This window comes from Zosterops lateralis (genome assembly GCF_965231275.1).
Source record: "Zosterops lateralis genome assembly, chromosome: 13".
Lineage (NCBI taxonomy): Eukaryota > Metazoa > Chordata > Aves > Passeriformes > Zosteropidae > Zosterops > Zosterops lateralis.
Window position 1 is genome coordinate 17,204,575 of NC_139773.1, and position 27,090 is coordinate 17,231,664.

General features: G+C 41.4%; 1 protein-coding gene across 5 annotated transcripts in view; it reads left to right on the plus strand.

Annotated features, from left to right (window-relative positions):
* Positions 1–27,090, plus strand: part of MEF2A (myocyte enhancer factor 2A) — a 79,756-nt gene that overhangs the window by 50,700 nt on the left and 1,966 nt on the right. Inside the window, exons 4-11 of one of the 5 annotated variants that reach the window (XM_083870909.1) lie at positions 4,156–4,287; positions 4,353–4,490; positions 7,369–7,588; positions 7,790–7,849; positions 17,511–17,701; positions 19,245–19,268; positions 22,819–22,945; positions 26,559–26,685. In XM_083870909.1, the coding sequence (XP_083727035.1) occupies positions 4,156–4,287; positions 4,353–4,490; positions 7,369–7,588; positions 7,790–7,849; positions 17,511–17,701; positions 19,245–19,268; positions 22,819–22,945; positions 26,559–26,685 (1,019 nt within the window). The remainder of the gene's footprint in view (positions 1–4,155; positions 4,288–4,352; positions 4,491–7,368; positions 7,589–7,789; positions 7,850–17,510; positions 17,702–19,244; positions 19,269–22,818; positions 22,946–26,558; positions 26,686–27,090) is intronic. The other 4 variants (XM_083870906.1, XM_083870905.1, XM_083870908.1 and 1 more) reach the window with 4 other exon arrangements.

The window sequence follows — 27,090 nt, forward strand, 5'->3', positions numbered from 1 at the left end:
TAATATTACAAGAAACCAAACACTTGAGTGTTTTGAATGACCTGACACTTTTTTTACACTTCATAACACTTTTTACACATGAGGTCATCCTACATTCCTGCTTCAAGGCAGAAAAGTATCATTTCCTGATGTGACAATGAAGATAATCAAGTTCTTTACAGTTCTGCCAGGGCTGGTAAGGAGCCCAGATCACATATCAGAACTCTTGGCTTTTTAACCAGACTCAGTGATCAGAGCACAAACCACACTGATTGTGCTCTTTAATCATTAGCAACTCCTTTTGGAGTGGGATATAAAGCCCGGGGTCCTGATGTGAGGGGGCCAGTCGTGGGGTTGTCCCTTCGTCTGTGGAAGCAGTGACCCATCTGTGTTTGTTGGTTCAGAGTTCCTGGTTCCCAGAGCTGCCTCTGGAGCAGCAGGGCTGGAACAAGCCTGGGGAAAAGGTGCTGCCTTTATCTCTTGCTGTGGGGGCTCAGTAAACGTCAGGCTCCTGCCTTCCATGTGTCTCTGTTGGATTTTGAGGAAGGAAGCTTGTGCTAGGATAATTACACTGAGATGGTTGAATATCAGCTCTGCTTCCTCAAGGATCAAACAACAAATGACTTTTCGTGCTTTTATACTCTTTGGTATTTGTATTATTGGTTTCAGAAAAATTTATATTGAATCGTAGAGAGAGAAGCCAATTATTCCTTTCTGTTGTTGTTTTGCAAGAAGCCCTTCTTCTGTTCCTTAGATGCTTCTTGCCAAGGCATGATTCTTTTCTTAAATTAGCGAAATGCTAATTTTAATTGCAAAGTGCAATTAAAAACTACTTTGCATATGTGTGGGGAAGTTCAGGAAAATATTGGGGCTCTTTTACCATGTGCTTGACTGCAATATTTAAACCCGTCATAGCTGGTCCAGCCGTTCTCATGCAGTGTTTTCTAAGCTCTGCCATTCAAATCAAAATAAATCAATACTAGATTAATAGTGGAACAGAAGCAGTTTACAGCTCCTGGGTCATTCTGCAATACCAAGATGACCAGAGCTCTCTGGAACACTTGTGTAGTGACTTTGTGTGTCACATAAATGTATCATCGTGTTTCCTTCATTCTTTTAACAAAAGATTTCACACCTGCATTCGTTCATTGTAAGCACTTTGCATTATTTTCTGAATAAAACCAGTATTTTTCTCTCATCAGTTAGTGCAGTCTGAGATCAAAGCTGCACAATCTCAGTTACTGGGGCACAATACAGTGTGTTGGCAAACATGTTGGAGCAATTTCCAGTAATTTTGGCTAACTCTTAGAGGAAGTGGAAAGTAACACAGATTTACTGAAAGGGCTACACATACCCTTACATGATCTGGAAAACAAGACTTCACACCAGAAGGTAATTGCAGTGAGCATCCAATAACAAAACCTGAAATTTAATGTTCTTTTCCCCTTTTGCTGTGTTAAGAAAAAATCATGCCTTATATTTATTAGTCTCCACTGCAAATACTATGATTTTGTTCTTAACTAGCTCGTGTATCACAGCACAAATGAGAATTAAAACCCTCTTCGTGTTACACAAATTACTTAGTCTCACCAAATGGCGTTTTTTTCTCAGAGTTAATAAAATTTAGATCTCTGTGCTAATACCTCGGAAATCTCTCAGAGAGCCGAGTTACTGACATTATTTGGAGAAACAACAAATTGTAGTGGTGGAGAATCCGGAGGGCGGGGTCAGCCCTTGTTGATGGAGTTTGGTTTTGGTCCATTCCCGGATTCCCTCGTTGTTTTCCCGGAGCAGGGCCTGTGTCCCCTCGGCTGCGCCCGGCCCTGCCAACAGCTCGCAGCATTCCCTGCACGGAGCGGGAATGTTTTACTATTGTGTGACTGGGCACTGATAAAAGTTCGCAGGCTTTTTATGGTCAGGTCCTCAAAGTGGCACTCGGTGTTTTGGTGATAAGGAGGCAGAGCTCTGGCTGTCGGGCCCAGCCTTATTATCTGTGACAGGGAACTGTGGCTTAAATCCCTCCACAATGACAGGAACCCCATCTGGAGTGACGGTTTCCAGAGCCTGAAACGGGAGATACTGAGGCATTTTCCTTCCTCATGAGTCAAAGCGGAGTTAACCCCATTGTTAGCAAAAATGACACGCAGTCACCGAGAGGAAGGAGGCATTTTTATGTTTAAATCTCTTCCTTTTTGTTTAAGTCGGGGGGTCACTTTCAGGCCGTTCCAAGGGGATGAACTGGCAGCATTACACTTGAAACCTTTCACTGGATTGCTTTAGACTATTGAAGGGAGCTCTGCTGAGACTCCCTTGCTGCAAGACTTTAGTTTCCTCAGCATGTTTATCACGAGAGCTGCACTCGGTGCATTTTTTTTGCAGAGCCTCAGTTGCAGCTCCACAATCACATATAATACTTGTCCCGGGTACCGCGGCGCTGCCGCCGACACTCGGCTTCTATTTCCAGAGCGCCGTGGGCTGCAGGGGTTAAGTGTAATCCAGATTACACAGCGTTAACATTTTCCCCGCTGATATCAAAAGTGTAACAGCCTGGCAGGGCTGACTTGTTAGGAAGGGCTGCGAGAGGGATGACAGGCTCCGACCTTGAGAGGCCGAGCAGCCCGGCCCTTGTATGGCCAAGTCCATTGGCATGTCCAGCCCATTGGTTGGAGGGGCGGCATCGGAGCCGTGACAGGTGCTGGAGGAGCCCACACCTGTTTTCCCCATATGCTGATTTAGTGATTACATTTTTGTGGGAGTTCCAGATACTGTGTGGGATACGTGGAGCAAGCCAGGAAACTTGAGAAGGAATTGCAGCTTATGGTGAACTGTGATATTAAAGAATTTCAGGGCGGCGAGTTGAGTTTTTCGATTCCTGCTTTTGAAACTGCGGTAGAAATAAGCAGGATTTTGCGTGTATATGGATAGGGAGGAAGTTGTGTGTGATTTATATTGTACTAAAAATCAGTTGACAGTAAAAAAAAATGCTGGTGAATACTATGAGCTAAAATATTTTGGTTTTTTAGTTAATTTCAGTGCGTTATGGAAATGGCTTCTATAGGAAAACATGTGGATTTTTTATGGTGCTGGAAACATCAGTTGCAGATTTGTGATATTTAGGGGTTTTAATGTAAAATTCATGGAATATAGATAATTTCTGACAAAAAGGAAGTACACAACTCCCTCATGCCTGTTTAGTTCTACTACTGCCTTGTGTACAGATAACATATATCTGTTTAAAACTTATATTACTTTCCTCTTGAAACTTTTTTTTTTTTAAGAATATTAAAGATTTTTCCACAGGTAATATTTTAAACACAGATTTGTTTTAATTTAGAGCTTGCAGAGAAAAGGTTCTGATTGTGTAATAGGGTGAAAAAGAAAAACAAGAAATACAAATATATCTTGTAATTTGGTCACGAGACCTGTAGTTTCACATCCTTTCTTTAATGGCTGGATTGTAGACAAGCTTGCTTTTTTTTTTTTCCAGGGGATGTTGATGTGAGTTCTCCACCAGAAAACAGGAAGTAGCTCCATAAAGTTAGTCTAAAGGACTCTGAAAAAGCTTATATTTAGCCAACTAAGTCATTTTAGAGAGGGATTATGTAATTACTTTTTTGCAGTTCTTGTTATTGTGCAGGATGACAGAAGTGCAGGAAGATCCTGCCTTTATCAACCACTGAAACCGAATGTTACAGATATTAATGTCCTGCAGTTGTTTATGGGATCAAAAATTTTAGCCACTCTATTTGTCAGAGTGTAACCATATGCTCTTTAAAATGTGAATATTAGAATCGGGATGCTAAAATCAGTTCATTAAAGACCCAGTAAACTGGCTTTTAATTACCACTGAGTACATGAACTCCTTTGCCACAGGCTTAAATGTCCCTTGTCAGGCACCTCCACTCCATCAGCCAATGTCTAGAAACAATTTTGCATGCAAAGCTGGGGAGGTGAATTGGTTATAGAGGGAAGTTACCTGTGAGATGGCACCTGGGGGAACCTTTTCTCTTTGTGTACTTCGCCACTATCTTGAAAGACTGATTCTGTCTGTTGCACAGTGACTTTTGTCTGTGAAAGTTTAATGTAGTTTTCAGGGGCTCTGAATGATTCAGTAGTGTACAAAACTTCTTGGCAAGTTAGTATGATTTGTATGTGAATTTTCCAATTGTATTTCAGACCTTAAGAAAGAAAGGCCTTAATGGTTGTGAGAGCCCTGATGCTGACGATTACTTTGAGCACAGTCCACTATCGGAGGACAGATTCAGCAAACTAAATGAAGATAGTGATTTTATTTTCAAGCGAGGCCCTGTAAGTACTTTTATTTTATCTCTACTTTTTATTTGTTGATCCTTTTTATTAACTTCATTATTTAGGCTCTGAACAAGAAGGAACACAGAGGGTGCGACAGCCCGGACCCTGACACTTCATATGTGCTCACGCCACATACAGAAGAAAAATATAAAAAAATTAATGAAGAGTTTGATAATATGATGCGGAATCATAAAATCGCAGTGAGTACTAAAGTATGGTTTGTGCTTCTCTTACATGCATGAGAATTTTCATGGTGTTTGCTTACCACTGAAAACCACTTCAAAGGCAAGAGGATGTAATGGCTTGAAAAGGGACAAATACTTCTGAGGAAAAATGAAATTGTGAAACCTCGTCTTGTTAAAGTACATTTTATTGTAAAGAATAAGAGGAATCATCTCTAGCTTTGGTTTTGCACTCCCAGTTTTTCATACCTTTGGAACACAAGACAACATTTCAAAATTTCAGGAGCCTACTGCATTACCTAATCATACCTAAAATATATTTTCCAAGATAGGTAGGATGGGATAGGTAGGTGGGATGTAGGATCATTTATTTACATCTTGTAGGTCTTCATCTGTCTGGTGATCAAGATTTTGCAGTATGTGACAAGCAGGCAAATAGAATCAGAGTAATTTTGTCATCTAAGTAGAAGTAATTTTGCTTGAGTCTGGATGCAGAAAGTTATTTGGATATTTAAAATTGAGGCTGCTGCACAATGAGAGCCTCTAAAAATTGCTCCTGCTGAAATTTCAGCTGAGACTTCTTTGGACACTGGAAGATATTTGAAAATTTTCTCCCAGTTGGCAACCCAGTGTCCAGCCATAAGTCATTTGGCTCCAGAAATTCATTCTGGGGATAGAAGGAGTGGAAATGTTGCATGTTTTTTGTGGAGGTGTTCATGATGACATTTAATTTCCACCTACAAGAACCAGTTAGTGTTGAGTATTACTAAGTATTTTCTAAGAAAACTAATACAAGGCTCTGCCACAGCCTTTGAATATTCTAGGAATGCAAATCTTACAGCAATTAAAGGAGGTGGACTGGGTGGGTTAATCTCACAGACCCTGGGGCACTTGAGTAGTGTCTCCAAATGACTGCTGATATTGGAAATCATTTCATTGTTCAGAGCATAAGAGATCTCTGGGGACTGAACAGCAAACTCACAGTCATGACACCCAGCATCACTTCTGTTAGAACCTTTTAGCTAGAATAAAGCCAATATAATTTGGGTTTTCTTTGTTTTGAAGATTTTGATACCCAACATTTCTGAGTTGGGACATCTTCAGGCCTCATCTCACAGTATGTTACAGCTAAAAGGGTTTTTGGTCAACAGCCTAAATGTCCGTGTGGACATCAGTTTAAATAAAAAGGGCAACATTACTTTTTAGCTCTACACTCAGCATTTGTAACTCAAGTTTGAGCAATTATGTTTCTGTTTGCAGTACTTGTGGGGCTGTGTAAGAACACAGTTTCTCTTGTTCTGGAGCACTCATTGCTGTCAAAGGATAGGAATGAGGCAAAGCGTGAAGAATTCGGTCGTAACCAAACGAGCACCATAGATGGGCAGAGACAGCCTTTATTGTAAGGTGTGGGGGGAGGCTGTCACTTATTGGTTCTGAATTGAGAAACCTACAGAAAAAAATGTCCCAGCTGTTACCTCCCAGGAGTGTGTTCAGCATACTTCAGGTATTTCCAGTTTAGTTTGAGCTGCTTGGCAGCGTGCTCTGTAAAAACACCCTGGTTTGGGTAGATACTGTGTAGTTTCAAGTAGTTTCCCCTGAAAACAAGCACCAGTAGGGCTTGTCATTGGTTGGATACTGTGAATGATTTGCTAGCTTTGTGTTGTTCTGCTTCATTACTTTTTCCTTCCCTCTGTGCCAAAAATTGATGATTATTCTTAGAATGCTTCAGTAGGGACATTGTTGTTGGCTCTCACTAGTAAGAGATTTTGTTTCTTGTAGAGAATATATTCTGCTTTTTAAATTAGTATAGTTATTGTTACATTTCTTGTATTATCTAACTTTTCATGTAGAAGTAGCATTCTAAGTGATTTTTAAGCTACACATGATGAAATTGCATTTTTTAAAGTGTACTTGCTGGGTCACGTGTGTTGGTCATCTGCCTTTGACCTCTTAATCACAACTATCACCTGTCTATTCTGTCAATAAATACTACTGGGTTTTTGCTCTTAAATTGTACCTGTCATGGTTTTGTTGCCAGTAATTATGAGAGTTGGGAAAAAAAAATTAGTTCCTTTTGTTTCAGAAACCCATCACTGTCAAAGGATAGGAATGAGACAAAGGCCGAAGAAGTTAGTCATGACCAAATGAGTACCATAGATGGGCAGGCAGCTCAGCTTTTGATTCAATAGCTGTTGAATAACAAACATATATACTGCAGAAAAACAGCTGCCTTTTTAATAATGCTGTAAAAACTAGAATTCAAAAAATTAGATTTGCAAAAAAGATGGAGTGGTTATTCAAGCAGGGGTTTGGGGAACCTGAAATGTTTAAATTCATGTAATTGAACATTGTGATTTTTCTAAAGATCTGTTTCTTTTTTTAGTCTGTTGAAAAACAAAGTCTTAGAGATTAGTAGCAATATATTGGCAAAGTTATTACTAGAAAATGTTATTACTAACTTGTTCTTTTTTGTGTGATAACTGTTTGTAACATGCATGTTTATGCTTACATTTTGAAGGTATGACAATTCATTGATTTGTAGATATGTTTAGCTCATCATTACTTTGTAATAATCCAAATTAACTGTTAATTTTGTTGTATTTATGAGCTTGTGAATTCATATGAATATTTTGAGTTTTCTCTGTTTGAACCTTACGTATTTGAGAAGTTTGAGTAATTCTTTGGAACTGTAATTATGCGATGTATAAGAATTTAACACCATACTTTACCAAAAAAAATGGATGTTTTAAAACTGTATGCTTAATAGAGTTTAAAAACTAACAGAATTAACTTCAATAAAAACCAACAAACTGCCGTAACTGAGAATTTTTCTGATGTGCCAACACAGTGAATGCTAACAGCCTTGTCTTGTTGTCCCCTGTCTTCTCTCCCGCAGCCCGGCCTGCCTGCCCAGAACTTCTCCATGTCGGTGACGGTTCCGGTGTCCAACCCCAACACTTTAACCTACAGCAACCCTGGGAGCTCCCTGGTGTCCCCATCCCTGGCTGCCAGCTCCTCCCTCACCGACACGACCATGCTGTCCCCGCCCCAGGGCGCCCTGCACCGCAACGTGTCCCCCGGGGCGCCGCAGCGACCGCCCAGCGCCGGCAACGCAGGTGAGCTCTGCTGCTGCTCCTACTGCTGCAGCCCCTTCCCTGCACACCCCCAGCCATCTCCTGTCAGAAACCACTAAACCCAACCAAGTAAAAACTTCTCAGTGGTTTCAGTGAATTTGCACAGCTGAAGTTTTGACGTACAGAATTACGCGATTCTGTAGCGGGGCAAGTCATTTTAATGCTCTGGCTTATTTTGATTAGGTGGAATGCTGGGGACAACTGATCTCTCAGTGCCAAATGGAGCTGGTACCAGTCCAGTGGGTAAGTGCACTATCATGTCTTTGTTATAGTCTTGTGGTTTCAGTTTCTCAGTTATTCAAAAGCAATTTTTTATTTTGACTCTTCGGAAAAAGTGGCTGTGGAAGAACAAAGGTCGTAATTTTTTTAGCTGAACTGTTATTGTCAAGTTTTATAAATTATTATCAGGCATTTAACTTTTTACTGCTGTGCCCTTTACACTTCAGTAATATTTGCCTGTTTTATTTTAGTGGTTTGCAGTAGTAGCATGCTGCTGCTGCTTTTGTGTTTCTCTACAGGTGTAATTACAGCATTCTAAAAACATCTTTTGTTTGCCAAATTTGAACAGTTGCACTAAAGGCAACTCAGCTCAGTTTTCAACCTCATTATTTGCAGGACCCGGATGTTTGGTGCTGGTTGTGGTGCCAATCAGAATAAAGCAAATACAGACTGTATTGTTTGTATTGCCATGTGTATCTTGCTAATCATTTTCTAGCAATTACATGAAGAAAGTAATAAATCTAGAAACTGATAGCTAAGGATCTGTCTTAGTTTTGGATGATGATCAGAATTTCTTTTGGAAACAAATCAGAGATCTTGCCAAAAATCAAATCCACAGTATTTTTTGGCCTTCAGTAAAAATACATGATAGCACTTCTTCATTTCAATAATATTTTGTCTCCCCTTAACAAAATGTAGCACTCTGATAGAGGGGCAGGCAGCCACTGAAATGTGTCGTGCCACAGACAGACAAAATAAATGACAGCTCACCCACTTTGGTCACGTTCCTGCTGTGCCACTGGAAGTCGTGCTGGCTGAAGGTCAGTTTTGCAAACACACCTCACTCCCCTTGGGAAGTGTTCATAGCACAGAATTAGAGAAGCAACTGTTGACCTTTCAGTGTTTGCCCACTGGCTACTTAATGTGGCAGCTGGGAAAAAGTTCTTTGAACATCAAGTCAGGCAATTGAATTGATGAATAAAAAAATGCTGCGACTCTCTAAGGCTGAAAGCACAGGATTGACTTTCCACTCTTTATCCATTCCTTGGCTATGTGCAGCAAAGATATGAAATATTAAAGAGTGGTTTCCACCAGGTAAGCAAGATTTTAAATGGAGGAAACTTCCTCAGTTGAAAAAAAGATGACTGTTTTTAGAAACTGTAGAGGTCAGATGTTGATTTCCACAGAATTTTTCAAGTCAGACTAAATAAGTTTATTATCAGGCTGTTTCAGGCTTCTTTTCACAAATCAGGCTTTATTAAGAGTACCTTCAGATTTAAGACTCCTTCCTTCAATAAGCAAATAAAACACTGGTTACAGTCCTTGCTATAGGGTATCAAACTCTAGAAATGCCCAGTTACAGCAGCTTGGGGAACATATTTAATGCACCAAAATGTTTGCCTCCTTGCATTTATTAATAGTTTATGTAAAAAGTCAAAATGCATCACTTATCTCTTACTTTGCAGAACATCACACCCAAGATGTTATACATATACCCACTCACTTCTAGAAAGGTTTGTCATGCAAGTGAGAGTTGTGACTATACAAGAACAGGGGAACATCTTTAAGTACCTCAAATGAAATTCAAATATACCTGGTTAACACCAGAATGCAAAAATCAGAGTTAAATCAACCTGGAGTTGTCAGTGCTCCACTTGCTGTAAGTTAATGGCACAAAAATTTTGTAACTACTGACAGGTGCACAGGAACCTTCTCAGTTACAGGCACAATCAAGAAATCATACGTAACCAGATTGACTAAATCTGCTGTCAGCTTGAGCTTGACAGCTGCCATTGAAATGTATCTCATGTTAATTATGTCTGCAGACAATAATGGTTTTAGTTTCTTGCTGCATTTATTGTAGAATTCACTTTTTAAAAAAAATCTATTTTCTTCTTTTAGCTTCCAGGTTTGTTTTTTTAAAACTTCTCAGGAGTGGAGAATTCTCCTATGGATGTAGTGAAAGGTCACGTGCCAAATTTGCAGCTCACAATTTATAGGAGTGATGTCAGAGGTAAAGATTGGAGTACTGGCATATCCATATCCCCAGATATTCTCTTATAAATAAATAAAGGAAAAACCCATCTTCTCCAATATTATGAAGTTCTTGTGCAACTGAGATTTTGTTCTCATTTCCTTGAAAGACACTTAGATGCCTTTATCTCTTAGTAACAAGCAAGTAAAGGTTATCTTGCTTATTTGGGACCCAGTTCAAACAAAGATGTTGCATAAAATGGCTCATATTGAGTTCACACGAGTCTTTTTCTCAAGTCCTGTGTAACTTGATTGGAATGGAAATGATTTGCTTTAGCAGTCAATCTGCCAACTTAACAGTTTTTCTGTGGAAAATAACTTTGAGTAAAAATATCTGCGTGTTGTAGCAAAGATTGGTAGGTGGTTTTTTATATCCAGAACAGAAAATTTTGTGATCACTTTATAATACTGAGAGCTTACTTCACATGCAGCTGTCATAACTCTGAAAAAGCATTTTCATTTTGTAATATTTTTAAAATTCTACCCACCACATAAAAAACACATTTGCTGAAAATTTTTACTTGGCAAATATACCAGTTTTGAGTGGGAAAAAATGTCCAGCATTATAATGGAGTTTGCTCTAGAGCTAACTTATTTTCTCTGTTAATTAGATCAAATGTTTCTGAGCTAGAGCATTGATGATCTTGTTGCTCCTGATCAATGTTCAATTTGTTATGGGCATCAAACCTGCTCCAGGAGTCTCATATCACCAGGATGTGGATAACTCTTGGGGCAAAGTAGAGCCTTATGTGCCCAGATAGAGGGGAGAGTTTCTTTGGCGGATGGATGGATGGATGGATGGATGGATGGATGGATGGATGGATGGATGACATTCCAGTTTGCCATGAGTTCTGCTTTGCTTTGTTCCACTAGATTGATATCATCCCATGAATCATCCACAGGTTGCCAGTGAAATGCACTTTCAGTGACCTTGTGCCAACCTTGAGAATCAGAAAAGCTCAGAAGTACCACCACAGTTCCTCAGTCTCTGCTTTCTCTTCCACGTCTTTCACAAGTGGCATTGAGCCAGAACCATGCCAAGGACCTGAGCTGGTTTTCATTGCCAAGGCTGCATGAAAACCATAAACCTTGAGAACTTCAGTTCTTCCCACTCCCAGGGGATTCTTAAGAAATTTTTGGCAGTGGAGGCTGTTTATGATTTCACAAAGACACAGTGTTTTCTGTCTGTACATATCTGTGTCAGTGAAATAGCCCTTCTGGTCAATAATGCAGGTTTTGGACACAGTTAATCTTTTGGAAAAAAAGAAAAAGAAATTGTATTTCCTCTTATATTTTTACCATCGGGAGAATGGATAAAAAAGGCCTGGTCTGCTTGGGTACTGAATTTCTCCTTGTTGTTCTAGAGCTGTATCTTCTCTAATGTCCTCACTAATCTTGAGGTTCTGAGAATGTGAAATAACCTCAGGAATACTGATTTTCTTTGGAGCAGAACTGAAGGGTTGTTCTGCTGGAAAAGCTGTGTCCTGTGAGCTGTTGGATCTCGAAGAGTCAGTCTAGATCATATGTGGTCTTTTATCCTGGCCCGAGGAGGGATTTTGCAGAGGTGCCACTGACAGCTTGCACACACCTGTAAACTGCTTGGAGTTGCCAGAAAGGGATCAAGACAGAACTGTGAACAGCCACACCTGTAAATGGTTCCCTTTGTCTGGAGGGCTTGGCTGATGGGGGGAGCTTTTTGTGTGTGATGATAAAAGAATCTCTGAGCTTGGTTTTGCACAGGTCTGAATCTGCTGCAATTTGGAGTGCACCAGAGGCTTCAATAACAGAAAGGCTCTCTGTGCACACCTTTCTAGTCATGTTTGGTTTGTGAAATGAGAGACACCCCAGCAGGAGTATCCAACTGACTCCTGAAAAACACCTCTTGCAGTTTCAGGCAAATGTTCTACACTGATGCTATCAGCCTCTTCCCTAAGAAAGCAGCTTTCTTCTGCCTCTGCCCCACTCTGACACTTACATCCTGTCCCCTTGCCAGCCTGTTAACCTGCATCAGCTGCAAGCCTTGGCCCTGTGGGAAGGGACCACCTTAGGAAAGCAGCTGTAAATAAACCCTGAGCATGTTCCTACTTCAGGCTGTGCACTCCTGGTGCTGTTTCAGGTCTGTGCTTCCTCTTCAGTGTGACAGGGAGGATCAGTCCCAGGTAGTCTTTCCCTAGTCAGAGCTCCTTACTTCCCTGCTGTGTGGAAAGGGATCTGACTTGAGAATGTTTGTTCACCTGCTGCTAAATGCAGCACACAAAGGTTCCTGCTGGGCTGTCAGCAGTGCCAAGGCACCCTGCCTTGCCTTGCTCTGATCTTTGAGAGGACACAGGTCAATACAACAGTCAGGGCTCACCTTCTCCAGGGAAGGGGCTCAGGGATCCCTGAGGAACACAACTCCAGCCTATTTTATTGACTGCTGCAGCTTCCAGGCTCTCCTGAAGGCAAAGGAGTTCTGGGAGTGGGCTGCAGAGCAGCTGTTCCACAGGGTGTGAGCTGAACCCTTTTCCTTTGCTGGACATTGTCAGCACATAACAAAGGCTGATCCATCCATTGCTCTCTGATCAAATCAGCTCACAAGAAATGACTGGTGAAATCAGCATAAAAAACATGCTGGTAAGGAGAAGGAAAATATTTGATTTTTTTTTTTTTTAACTGTAGCTCTTTCTCCTTGGAAACCACCCACCTGCATGACATGAGGTCAGTTCAGCCCCTGAACTACCCTCAGGTTTCAGTCGAAAGCTATGTGTGTTTGTTATCTTACCAAAATTTCTGATTTACTGAGAGGTACATGACAATTCTGGTTAGAATTTGCCATACAGAGAACAAATTATTAATCTCCAGCTGGGTTAAAGTGAGTCTCAATATTTACATAATGTCCCCTTGCCCAGGATACACTGCCACATCCCAGGTTGCTGGAAACATACCATTTCTCTCCTCTTTTCTTTGCCTCTCTTTACATTGACTTTGTATAGACACACAGAAATCAGCAAGTTTAGGAAGTAAACTGATGCAATTAACTGTAATCTGTTTAATTGACAAAAGACATCCAGTTGCTATTGATGATGTTTCACTCAGATACAAGGGCAAGATGCCTTTTTTATTTAGGTTTGCTGTTGCATTCTGAATAATAACCACCCCTTTAAATTCTAAATATCCTTGAAAATTCTTTCTCCTTTTATGTAGCTGTAGGCAAAAGAAAATTTCCAACAACCTGGGAAATGAGCTCTTTTTAAAGTTCTGTAACATGACTAAGCATTCCCTTGACATTTAGTCATGTGTATTTCTTTTTTGCTGCCTTTTAATATCTAAAGTAGTGCCTTAGAAGCATAAATCTTACATGTTAGACATGTTTCAAGACCTTATGTTACTGTCAAAGGTATATTTTAATTCTAATTATAGTGTTATCTGACATATTGATTTGTAAAGATCAGTAGAAATACATTTATCTCAGATTCCTTGAGATATTACAGTAAATTCTTTCCAAAGCTAACACAGAAGTAGAGCCTTTTGAAACCATGGTAGAATCAGCAGTGATTGTTTTGCAGAGCTGAAAATGGTAGGAATGGCATATGCTGTTTTTAATTTCCACTTAAATCTGTCATACTAAATCCCAAAGTAAACAAATTGAGCAACTAATGCACACAGAAATGCTATTGTTGGTTTTACTTGCAATATGTCCCCCTGCCCAAGGTTCTTCATGTAAATGTTTTCCTTCAGTAGATCTTATCTGCCCCTGATGCCTTGTGAATCAATGGCTCGTTGCAAACACAATTTTCAGTTTGCTTCTAATTGTGTGACGTCTGTTGGATTTTATGATGTCACTGGAGGCATAAATATTTATTTACTACGATCCTTATTTTTGCTTCATTTTGCATGGCTTAGCTGCTTGCCCACAATTTTTCCAGAACTGTGTATAACTGTTCAGTTTTTCTCCAAAATGAACCACCACCACCAAAAAAAAAATCAAACAACAAAACAAAACCAAAAGATTAATGGCATCAATGCCTGTAATTTATTACTTGAGTAGCAATAAGTACATGGAGTACTTTCCAGCCACGTGTGTTCATTGTTTCAGCTGATGTGATTTATATAGTGAAATATGAGTCTGGCTCATGTAATTGAATGCTGTGTCTTGGGCTGCAGGACAGTAAATGAGATTAAGCTGTATTATGTCTCTGAAGGCAGAATATCCAGTTGGTATCATGGGTGGGTTGTAACATTTCACTTCAGAAAAGAAGTTGCTTCAAAAGTAAACACTTTCTGACTAAACACGAAGTAGGCTCATGTACGTTGGCACAGGTTTTTATCATCAAATCTAATTAAATTATGATTCATATAATTGAGAGCTTATATTTGCATTGGTGTCTGTTTTCCAAAGGACTGTTTTGAACATGCTTTCACGTCTGTTTTAAGGAATTAGAGTTAAATAAAACTCTTCCTTCGGAAATAAAAATGGTTGTATTTTTACACACACGTAGGATTTTACATTCTGTTTCCATTTCCAGTTTGAAAACATTTTTAGACATAAAGTATTGTCTCTGGGGAAGATCTATAGTAGGTAGGGTAGAAACAATTTCTGTATTATATGAAATAGTAAGTAGAATTTATGGGGTTGTTAAGGCCTCGGTTTGGCAAAGGGCTGTGTAGTTGCATCATCCTGTACTCATTATCTTTTTCTGGCTCCTGACCTTGCTCTAAGAAATACCACACGTTCAGTTATCCTTTCACTCTTAACTGGTAATTTGATTTTCTTATTAGATTATTAAAAGGGAAAAGGCTTGAAGTTTCATACTAAAAATGAATATTCTTTACTCTTATTGCAGCCCGAGCATATGATCCTTCAGGTGATCGATAGAGACACTCCAGTGTTTGCTCAGTGTTCAGTGCCAGCTCTTTATCACCGAGGGCTGCTATTGGATTCATACCCATAGTATTACACACTTCAGATATTTTTTCTTACTGTTTCTCCCATTTTTGATATATTCTAAACACTCCTTTTGAGAAGTGCTCAGCCTTTTGTCAGAAGAAATGCTTTGACTCTGCCCTGCTGCCGCCTGATACTGCACAGAGCAGGCAGTGGCAGGGAGTTTGTTGTTTTTGACAGCACCACCAAAAGCATGAAATGTGTCTGAAGGATTGGCAGAGCCTTGGAATAAGGGCTCAGGAAATGACTGGATTGGGTGTGGAAGAGAGACAGTGTCCAGATTTAACACACGGGCTACTGAAATACTTGAACCAGAGGACAGGAAATGGTATCATAGGATGGCCCAAAGTGCTGTACAGAACCCCATTGTTTGTACAGAGTGGGATTGTTGTGCAGCTTAAACTGCTCACAGCTCACAGCCCTGCCATGGAAAGGTGACACTGATGGCCCTAGTGAGTAATAAAATGCTATTTATTAATGCATTAAAGGCCAGACTTCCGTTATAACAGTAAGATCTTTAAATGCTCTGGCATTTTTGCTGAAAATGGGAGATGCCATAACAAAGTTTCAGATCGAATTTGGTGAAAATTATGCCACTTTCTGATATTTTTCCTCCCTAGCGTGTTTGCAATTCCATTTAATTTGTACCCTGTCCATTGTGTAGGGTGTCTCTCAGTGTCTGCAGGCTGGCTGTAACTCATGCTGCACTCATTTATAATGGATAGGAATTGATGCATAACTGTGTTAACAAAATCAGGATTCTACGAAAACCAGCTCCGTTTCAGGAACCTTAAGGGTAGCACAGAACTAAATTCCTCCTTTTGGCTTGTTGGTTTTTCCATGTGACCCAGCTGTGGAGAGTTTTCTCCTACCAGTCAAGAGTATATTTAGCTCTAGTGTGTATTCTCAGCTCCAGCCCAACTTTTCAACCACTCCACCTAAATTTTATCACTAACGTAGAAGCATCTGAATAAATTCTGCTGTTTTCTGCTGAGGAAAGAAGATCCTTTAATCAAAAAATGAGTTTTTGCTGTGGTTTTTAATACAGAAGGAAGAATGCTGACGTTAAAAACTTTGCTTTCTGCTGCGTTCCTTCTTTCCCCCATAAGTTCTGAGTTAAAAGTCATATTCCCATACCTCCTATGCAAATGCTTCAGGAAAGTACTAAATTAGAATGACTCCTCCTTGCTCTCTTAACCTTGGAAAACTCAAGGGACATATCAGATCATCCATGTATGGTCAGGCTCTTGGCACAGTGGGAAATCCACAAAATGAGTAAATCCAGAGGAGGCTTCCTTGCAGCATCCTGGTGAATTCCCATCGAGGTTCTCAGCGTGCCCTGGCTGAGTATTTTGGTTTTACCAGCAACTCCATGAAGTTTTGTGCCCTTGCTGAGACATGTTGCTGTTCTTCCTTCTTGCTGTGCTTTTAAAGGTATTAAAAATGCTGCTAAAGAAGGCAGAATGTGACACTGACAACTTTCTTACTTTAATTGCTTTTAGATTAATATGTATTTAATGCAATAAAATTGGATTGGGCATAGGGGCCTATTCAAATTAGAATAATAATGCAAAATTCATGCCAGTGTGGCGCTATGGGCGATTAGGAGAGAATTTCCCACACAGTGAACTTTGTCTCATAGACTTTTCCCTGATTGTGCCTATAAAAGCTGCTTTCAGACCTGCAGTGTTAGTGCAAACAGGATCTTACTATGAATTGTGTTTATTTATATGCACGCACACACAGGTTCTGTAGGGTGAACTATGGGGTTCCCTGTTGCAAAACTCTCCTTAACAGCTTTTTTTCTGTTTGCAGCTGAATAAGGTTTGTGTATTTTGGGAATTGTTGCTATAAATATGATTCTGTGACTGGAATGTGGCTTTAAATTTTTTTTCTCAGAAATATATTTTGGTTAACATGATTGGTGTTTCTGTCAGGATGGGAAAATAGAATACTGGGCACTTCACTGATTTAGTGCCTTGGTGCTGTTTTCTGGTCAGTTCTGAGTGAAAGCTGAGGCCTCTACCTTGAGCATATTCAGCTTTTGGAGATTTCAGTGCTGGATCCTGGACTTGTAGGCTTTATTTAGCTTGTCCAATTCCACTTAAAACAAGTATCAGGAATAAGATAAAGACTTTGTTAAATAAACCTGTGGGCATAAATGATGTGTATATCTGGAATGTATTTGAAGAGAAAGGATTTGTTCCCCTCATTGTTGATAAATATAATAATCAGACAGTAAATATTGATACTGAAATTAGTCCTACCCATCTTGGAGGTATATGAAGAATAAATTCTAGAAACAGAGACTTTAAGGGCTGATCTTTTGTTCTGACAGGAACAATTCAGTGTAGTCCATGCTCTGTCTGTGGGGGTGGGGACCAAGTGGGGTTGTGCAAAACCCTCACTTTTCTGCAGGCTCAGCCTGGAGGAGCTTCAAAGGGCAAACTAAACACAACGGATGTTATTAGAAATAGTTCTTGGGCAATTTGCTCTTCTCAGCATTTAAGCTGCCACAGCTTGCCCTTGAAGTGATATTCCCTTTTCATATTGATCCTCTGGTCAGAGTGGTTTGTGTTTGTTCAATTGTTCAATACTCAGCCCCTTGTGGGAGGTTTGTTATCGGAAGTTTTACAAAATAAATATTTCATAACTGGTACATGAGCACCAAAATTTTGTATTGTCCTTCTCCTCAGTCTTACTGTCCATTCGTTGTTCCTCTTTCAGGAAATGGGTTTGTGAATTCCCGAGCTTCACCAAGTCTACTTGGTACCAGTGGTGGTGGGAATGGCCTAGGCAAAGTGATGCCTACAAAGTCCCCACCTCCACCAGGAGGAGGAAACCTTGGCATGAACAACCGCAAACCCGACCTCCGTGTCGTCATCCCACCCTCCAGCAAGGGCATGATGCCACCACTGGTGAGTAAAACGTTTGTTCTGGGTCTGGATTTGTGGAAATGGACTGTTCTGCCCACACACAGGGAGAAGCTGTCTCACCTGCTTGCTATAGGGTACAGGAATAGAGGGGTGTTCTGAAATGCCACTGATGAAAATCAAAAGTACAAGTTGTGACCTGGGGAGAAGTTCAGCTTATGAGGAGTTTTTACAGCTGTAAAACAGCAGTCTGACCTAAATGTGGTAAGAGCACAATCATAGACACAGGGCGGGGGACTTTGGTGTTTTGATCTGACATCCCTCTGACTTGGTACTGAGAACTCCAGTGGTTTGGAGGATGTGGGTTTTAAAAAGGGCTATCCATTATTCTGTGGAGGAATGGCTGATCTTATTGGTGATGTGAGCTCTATTAATGTGCCCTAAAGCACATTTTGTACCTGTTTTTCCTGGGTGGTAATGGCTGTGGGATGTGAAGTGCAGCTTCTGTGGTGAGGAAGGGCTGAGAGCAGCACTGGTGTGATGTGGCACCGTGACCTTGGCTGTCCTGTGGGGCTCTCAAAGGGCTCTGGGGTGCCCTGCAGGGCTGCTCTGCACTTTGGCATCTGGGCACCAATGTTTGTCCAGCCAGGCTGGGAATAGCACACGAGTTTCGTGTCAGCCATGAGGCAACCACGGCCCCGAGCCCAGAACAGGTCTTGCAGGAAGTGTTACTCTGTTTTTCCTTTAATTTACTTGGCCAAATCCTTTGGTCTTAGTCTTTTGCTGCCATGTAGAAATTTTCAGTGTCTCTGTGGATGTTTTCTGTGTATGGAGGAATGGGCCATAACCAGGAGGAGCAGGATATAAACAACACAAGTACTCTCTGTATAATTCCTATTTGTCTTTAAGCTGCCACAAGTGCTTACATTTGTTACTGGTCCTCCTGATGAATAATACCAAATTAATCCAAGTAACAAAAGCTATAATTAGCCTCAGAGTAATGATTCTTGAAAAAAAAAAAAGCTTTTTCTAGGAATACTGAAGTGTAGGAGATATAGGAAGTACACTGGCTGATCATTACAGTGACAATTACACTTTTAATTAGAAACAGAAGCAATAATGCAGTTCTGATGTTAGTGGTGCACAGCACCTATTTATTGTTGTGTTGTGAAGAACAACATCATATTCAGCTTTGGGTTTGTCTGTGTTTCTGGGGGAAATCTGAGGAGATTTCAGAGCAGATGCTGCCATGGAATGATGGTCGTATGTGAAAAGTACTAAAGCACTTTGTTGCTGAGCTGGTTTATTGGCTCAGTGCAGCCAGAGACTGCCGTGTCCTTGGGGTCACCAAGCTCTTGCTGCACCAATTTCCCCAAAGCCACTGTTCCCTCAGCACAGCAGGCTTGATGTGACACGAATTTCATGAGGTATTACATTCCTAGCAGTGTTATCTACAGAATCAGGTGGCAAATCCACATTATTAATTAAAATGAATCAGAATCCTGAAGCACAAACGTGACTTTTTCTTTCATTTGAAAGCAATGCTATTTTTAGTAACTGTGTTATCCCTCTTGTTTGCTGAGTACAGTCGGAGGAGGATGAATTGGAGTTGGTGAGTTTGGGCCGCTGTTTGCTGAGAGACAGCAAGATGCTGGAAATGTCTTTCACTACAGCTTTTTAACTATAGTTTCATTACATATTTTAAATAATTCCAGTGTTCCCTTGGTAGCAGACAAAAATACATTTGTTTTATCAAACTCAAAACCCGACCAATTCAAGTTGAAAACACATCCAAAGTCAGCGCTTGCCATTTGTAAACTTCTATTTTTTTTTCCTGAAAATGTTTCTGTTTTTCTTGGAGGGAACATTGGAAAAGAGCCTTACAAAGTAACTGTCCATGTGTATAGGATTTGTACTGCCTTCTATATGAAATACAAATAATCACTTCCCATCCCCTAAATTATTGGAATATTTTTAGAAAGTGGCTTCATTTGTGAAGTTCTTCAGATTGTAACACCAGCCCTGTGTTACTTCTCTTCCTTTCAAGGGGATGACATCATTGCTGGTGAGGTCACCTTTTTGGAGGTTAGAATTATTTCATCCTGCGTGAGATTATCAAACCACAGGGGTGTTCCCTGTTTACCAAAAGGAACAGAGAATTGCAAATGAATAATTCTACCTTTTTTTCCAGTGGAAAGAGATTCTGCTTTTAAAAGGAAACTCTTGGCATTTGTCTGTTTTCTATTTTTTTTTCCCCCAAAGGTTTTAACATTTGGCATTCTGTCTGGAAAATTAACATAAGGCTAAAATAATTCGTAACTTATTTTTAGAACAAATTTCAAATTGTTTGGCTACTGTGGCACAAACCAGGCAGAAGATGCTGTGTCAGAATCACAGAGAAATAAATCGACCTATTGCAGACCTTGACTTGTTGAACATGGACCTGTTGCTAATATGAGGCTCTGATTGCATGAAAGCATGGAAAATGTAGTGACTTAGATAAATTTCTTGATGAATGCATGCTGCTGGTTGATTTTTACTTTAAACACAAGAAATAGATTTAAAAAGTAAGAGAAAGTGGTTTTTGAAATTTAACATTGAACTTTTTAAGCGTTATTGGGATGCCTTGCTCATCGAGCACTTAAAGAGCTCTCCCACTTTCCTCTCACCTTCAGAGAGGAGTGTCTGGTTTGCAGTGCAAGAGGGAAATCTCGGTGTAAAAGGCACTTAATCAGATGGGATTGGGATTGGGATTGGAATTGGGATTGGAATGCCAGCCCTTGGCCGGGGTGTTCCCATGGCCAGCCCCAGCTCGGTGCGGGATGGAGCCGCGCCGGATCCCGTGTGCAGCGTGGGCCATCTAGTGACTGCTCCCGAAACTGGGAGCAGCTCTGACAGGAGCAGCACACAAAGGAAAGGTGCAGAGCCTGCCTCAAACATGCCACAGAAACAAGAGCTACACCTGCAGCCTTCTGTCTAATTCCCGTGTTGGGAAGCAGCTCCAAATCCCATCCGTGAGCACTGGCTCCGTGGGGTTGGAGCTGAGCACTGAATGTGAAAAGCCACTACCAACAGTAGTGGAGCATGAAATAAAGATACTGAATTCATCCTGCTACATTTGCACCAGTTAAAAAGATTTTTAAAAAAAGAGATCCTGAAATTCATCCTGAATCTCTAAGGACAACAAATATTGGGCTCATCTAAATATTGCTTAGTGTGTTTGCGTGGCTGAGTATTCCAAGAATTATATTCAGAAGGAATTTACCTCAGAAAACCACCTTTATTAGCCACTCAAAAATCCCATAAGGAAATCCTTTGGTCTGGATTGTTTCCCAGTATATTCCTCTTTGCTTTTCCATTATGCAGTAATCCCAACTTTATAGGCAGCCATCCAAGAAAGCTTTGGAGAAAGGTCAATTCCTGACAGACACAAAAATCTGCTCTAATAACATCTCTTTATGCCAGATAAACTTGGTCTAGGGGAGATTTTCAGAGGTACATAAGTGATTTAAAGGGATCAATTACAGAAAATCAGAGGGACTTTCTCTGGGAATTGGAGCTCTGAAGCAGAGAGGGCCCATCTGCCAGTGTGTGTTTGGCAACAAATGCCAAAGAGCCCCCAAATCCTTGGGAGGCTCCAAGGTGGGAATTCCAGAGCAGCCAGACACAAGAGAGATCAGAAGCTGGCAGCCAGTGACAGCTGGGGCTAATTTTAATGTGGGAGCTGTGATATATATTTCTTTCTTTAAATGGGAAAGATATAAGATTGATAACCCTCGATTTATCTTCATAAATTAAAGCTTAAAATTGAATACAGCCCCATTTCTGTACCTGCTCATTCTGATATTTTTAAGGGAATTATGTATTTTTAATGCTGCTCATTCTCTCAAGATTAGAGTGGAGAAAAAAAGTTAAGTGCTGCAGATCCTGAAATACCTGTCTCTGAAATAAGGGAAAGGAGTAGTAACTTCAGTCTTGTAAAGTTATGAAATGGATCCCTACCAAAGAGGTGAGCAACTGCTCCTTTTGGAGCAAGTATTTTTTCAGAGATAGAGAGAAGTTTGCTTTAAAAAACCATATTACCAGCAGATTGAAACCCAGCTCCTTGTAGAAATACAGGGTGTAGAGACTGCTGCTATTTCTAAGAATTCTGCAGATAAAAGTAAATATCTGTTCTTGAAAAATAAAACTCTAGTATTTTCTGTTTTCAACAGTGTTTGTCATGGCCAAATGGTGTTGAACCTCAGATTTTTCAGGAAGATTTGTAGTTGCCACCATGGAGAGCAGAGCATTCTGTGGCAGCAGCTTTGCTGTCTGGTGCTTTTCACCACAGCGTTTAATTAATTTTCTAACCAGCAAATTTGGTTAGAGCTTATTTGTAGTGATATGTTTGCTGCAGATGTTCATTCCAGTGTATGGGAAAGAAAGACTGTTATTAAAAAGCCAAATTGTGCCCACAGTTAAATTATCTGAGACAATTTAGTTTAGCTATTTTCCCATTCTCCCCGTCAGAACAGCACCATTGCTCTTTGTGAACTCCAGTGTCATTTGCTTGGAAACATATCTGCATTATAACAAGTGCTCTCTCAGTTTTCTCAGGAACCATGGGAACAGCAAGATTATTTTATCACTGAAGTCTTATCAACACAAATTTATTTAGAAGATCTCTGTGTTCCTTTCAGGACAGGTGTAGTCAGCACAATGTCAAAACTGGCAGCTGAGATTTGGAAAATTGGATAAACAACTGTGAAGTGGGAGAATCTCTTCTGGTGGAGCTGCACCTCACCATCTGCACTAAAACCTCTTTGAAAATAAGACTCAAAACTCTTAATCACTTAAGAACTTTTGAGAATTGTCGTGTGTATCCCTAAGAAATTGCATTTATTTTTGTGTGTCCTACAACGCTAACACTGTTGAAATCTGCATGCTTGGGAAGTGACCCAGTGAGCCTTCAATTAATTTTTCATTTCAGTTTGCCAAGATGGTTTTGGTTGTCTTGAAATACTTTAGCTTTTTTAGAAAGCCAATCCTGACAAAAAGGATGCGTTCCTAACCCAGAGACACAGCAGAGCAGCACACTGGAATGCCATGCTTTGTTACACTGGCACTGCATTTCCCGTTGTCCTCTTGGTCTGAAAAGTTTGTGTTTCCATCCCTTTCAGAACACCCAAAGGATAAGCAGTTCTCAGTCCACGCAGCCCCTGGCCACCCCCGTGGTGTCGGTGACGACTCCGAGCCTGCCCCCGCAGGGACTCGTCTACTCGGCCATGCCCACTGCCTACAACACTGGTAAGGGAGGGGTGGGCTCTGGGCTGGGGCTGCCCCCAGGAAATTCTCATTTCTGGGACACCTGACTCTGTTTTCCTCCTCAGTTCAACTGAAGGCTCTTACTCATCAAAACTGAGCCTGTAGCAATCCCACTGGGAGCTGGAGTGTCTCACGTTTAGGCAATAGCTGATCCTTCCATGCTTCTGTTCTTCAGATACTTTCATTGTCTGCAGGACCTTAAAACTACTTTTTATCCAAGCTGGGTGTGATGTAAGGCATTTGGTAATGTAAAAGTGATGAGTGGTTTGCTGGTTGGGAAAGTAGTTCATGAAAGTCAAGTAATAAGTGATGGAACATGAGGCAATGGCAGCATCAAGTTGCACAAGGAGGGGTTTAGGTTGGATATTGGGGAAAATATCTTCACCAAAAGGGTTGTCCAACAATCAGGGCATTGGTGGATGGGGTTTCATACATTTTCTCCCCTCGTAGCTTTGGAAGTCTTGACTGCAGTTTTCAGTTTAGCCAGCCAAGCACCTCTTGTATCTTTTGTATTAATGGTCTCATGAGCTGCAGTGCTCCCAGCCCCTCTCTGTGCCCTAGGTGGTGCCACAGCAGGAAGGAGCAGGAGAGGGACAGCCAGGGCTGTCCTGGGCCCTGCACTCCTCACAGCCCTCATACATATACACCATACAGATCATACAGATACAGCCAGGGGCTGAATTTGCCCTGCAGCAGCACCAGCCCAGCGGCTGAAGTTGATGCAAACACAGGTGCCCTGAGGGGGTGAAGTCTGAGGCAGGGAGCGCAGAAGTTGGGCTGCAGGAGCAGGGCCAGGGCAGAGCAGGGACTTGCTGTGGGTGATCAATTGAAGGGGAGTAGCTGGACGTGCAGACCTTGGTTTGAGTCTTTCCCCAGAGCTGTTTCAGCTCTTGTGTTCAGTGGCTGTTCAGAGCAAACCCTTCTGGTCCCTGCTCAGAGGAGCCACACTGAGTTTCACCTGACACATCCCTCCTGCCCAGCTGGGTGCATCCCTCACTCAGAATAACCTGTGAGCTGGTGGCTGAAACATCCAAAAGCTGAGAGGGGCTGGAATCTCAGGAAGCAGCAAAGGCAGTGGGAACTGATCTCCTACGTAATGGACAAGTGCTGGTGCCACTGGGGTGTGATTTTAAACTCCAGCCCATTTCCTTTGATAATGCAAATAATTTGTGCAAAGCTTTTAGCCTTTAGTGGTTTTCACACACTTCAGAACCGTTTCTGTTAGATTGAACCTTTCAGGGGATTTGCAGGAAGAAATTCGATGTTGAAACCAAATTGTTGCCTGGGGATTCTCAGGGTAGTCACCACTTACAGCACAATTTCAGTTTTGCAGTTCAAGGACTAAGATAAAATTTAAATACCTTAATTGTTTTTCTGGATTGATAGGGGTGAGTTTTTTTCAGGACTGGTAGGGATAGTTTCAGCTCTTGGATCCTTAATTAAAATGTTGGATGTGAATTTTCCACAAATATCCTATTTTATATAATCTATTATGGTATTCTGTAGATCGTTAGAGGAAGGGCCAGAAACAACTGAGTTACTGGTTTTAAACAGTCCAGGCATTTAAAAAAAAATAACCCCCCCTGTAATTAGTTAATTAGTAATTGACACCTGAGCAGAGCACACCAAGCCATAAATAAATTCCTGGCTTCAGGTCAGTAGTTTTGCAGAGGTGCAAACTTGTCAGTGCTGCTTGTGGGGGGCACAGCAGAGATGGTTTCTGTGGTGGAGAAGATGCTCTTGTGTGTCCATCTCACACCAGGTCACTCCTGCAGCAGGGGTGTCCTCCTGCCACTGCCAGCAGAGAGGTGATTATTTGGGGAATTAGTAATGCAGATAATTGTGCAGTGACATATGTGCTCTACAGAAAAATACCTCCTCAAAGCCCTGTCACCAGACACGTTCTGTCTGAAGTGTCAGAAGTTAATTGTCCATAGTCATAAAAGCTGTAATTGCAATGGAAAAAAATTACAGGGGGAACTGAATTCCTATCAGTGTTTCCTTCAGATCTGCTCTGACAAATCCCATCAGCCCAGCACATCCATCTCCAGGGCTGCTCTGGGCAGGTGTCAGAGGAGGCCTGGCTGCTCTGAAGGCTCAGGGCATGTCTGGTCACTGCAGGGGCTGCACAGATTTTATTTTTTAAATTCAATTTTAGTCTTGCAGAAGGGGCTCTTTTGGTCAATCATCTTGGGACAAACCTGAAGCTGTACAGAAATACGTGTGAGGGTTTTCAGAGTTTCAGTAGAAGTGACAACTGAGAAGGAATGAAAAAAAAGGAAAGGGCAGCTTAAGAAGCTTCACCTGCTGGGAGCAGCTGGACTCCTGAGCCTTTGGGAAGATTCTTGCAGGGATGTGTGTGGGTCTCTGACAGCACAGGGCTCTGCTGGCCTTGAATTCTTCTCCCAACACGAGTGTTTTAGGGAGATGTATAATTTATCCACTGCAAACAGGTCATGGGAGGGGGAGATTGTCCAAGAAGGCTCAGCAGAGAGAGAGATTGTAATGGTGGTGGCATTTTAGGACAATACTATTAAAAAAAAGCCCCAAACCCCCCAAACATAAATCAAAGCCAAACCTGACTTCAGTGAAATGTTTGATTCCTCTGGTGGCAGTACAGCCTGAATTTGGCTGCTCACATTTTGTCCCATTCTCAAGAGACTAAAAATTATTTTAGGGAAGCTTTATTACAAAATAATTAAAAGCAGAGAAGAGTTTGACTTTGTTTTCAAACCTGAAAGAAAACATAAGTGATAATGACCAAGTGCAAACAACTTCAGTTCTGTGGATGAAGTGAGAAGTGAGGGAGCCCTGCAGCAGCCAGAGCCACCAGGGCTGGGGCTGGAATGGATCGAGCCCTCTGGGCTCCATCTAAGGTGAAATTCTAAAAAATGGTGTTTTCTTGCTCCACACACACAGGTTTATTTTGTTCCTGTGATACAGCGATGACAGTTTGATCAGACACTGAGGAGTGATACTGTGATGTGCTGCAGGACTGCACTGAGGGGTCCCTGGGGTTTGGGTACCTGGTCCCTGTCCTGCCTTTCCAAGCAGTACTGTTCAGGGCTTGGCTTTAAATGGAGGTTGTAGGATCAGGAGCTCTGTGGCAAAACCCCAAATGGTTCCTGTGTCTTGTCTGAGGAGCTGCCACCTCCCAGCTGGGACCTGAACCACAGCCCAGGTGTCTGCAGTGAATTCAGGGAAAGATCCACCGTCCCTGCCTAGTGACTCACATGGATTCTTCACTTTTTGTTTCATTTTGAAATGTCTTCAAAAACACCAAGTCTTACTGTAAGGTGTTCATCATTAATGTGTTGTTACCTGTGGGTTTGGAACAAGCTCCCAGACAGCAACATGGAGGAACTGAAAGCAGAATGCAAAAACAATTTTCATTTGGAGGCCCCTGCACTGTTAAACTCCCTGTGGGCTTGGCAGGATTGCTCCCAGACTTCAGAGTTTTCATGTTTGGATTCCTTTGGATCAGCTGCCTTTATTTGTTTTGGGCAGAAAGCCTTTGTGTTTATTTATATACTGATGTTATATATATGAACCCCCCTGTATATTATTTTGTTGTTTATTTGTTTTTCCCTCTTAGATTACTCCTTGACTAGCGCAGACCTGTCTGCCCTGCAGGGATTTAACTCCCCAGGAATGCTGTCCCTGGGGCAGGTGTCTGCCTGGCAGCAGCACCACCTCGGTCCCGCGGCCCTCAGCTCTCTTGTGTAAGTACCCAGGGCAGCACTGGGGGGGTTCTGCTCTTCTGCTGCAGCAGCTGCACCGAGGGAATATTCAGCACATTTTAACTTCTTGTCTGTGCTGCAAAACATTCGTGTGTCGGGGTGTTTGTCCCTTCAGTCACCTCCAGCTAATGAGCTGTGTCCCTGCAGGCTCAGCTCCTCACCAAGGAGGTGCCTGTGTGGTGACTGAAATGTTTGACAATAGAAAATATTTGTTCTGAACTTCTGTAAATGCAGCTCAGACCTTTAATTAATGCTTTTTTCACCTTTGCTATTCCCAGTGAGGTGCATTTATTTCTGTGCTGAGCTGCGGGGGCCTCACCTTCACAGACACGTGAACCGTCACTTGCTTTTCACTCTCTGCATTTTCTCATTTGCTTTTCACTCTCC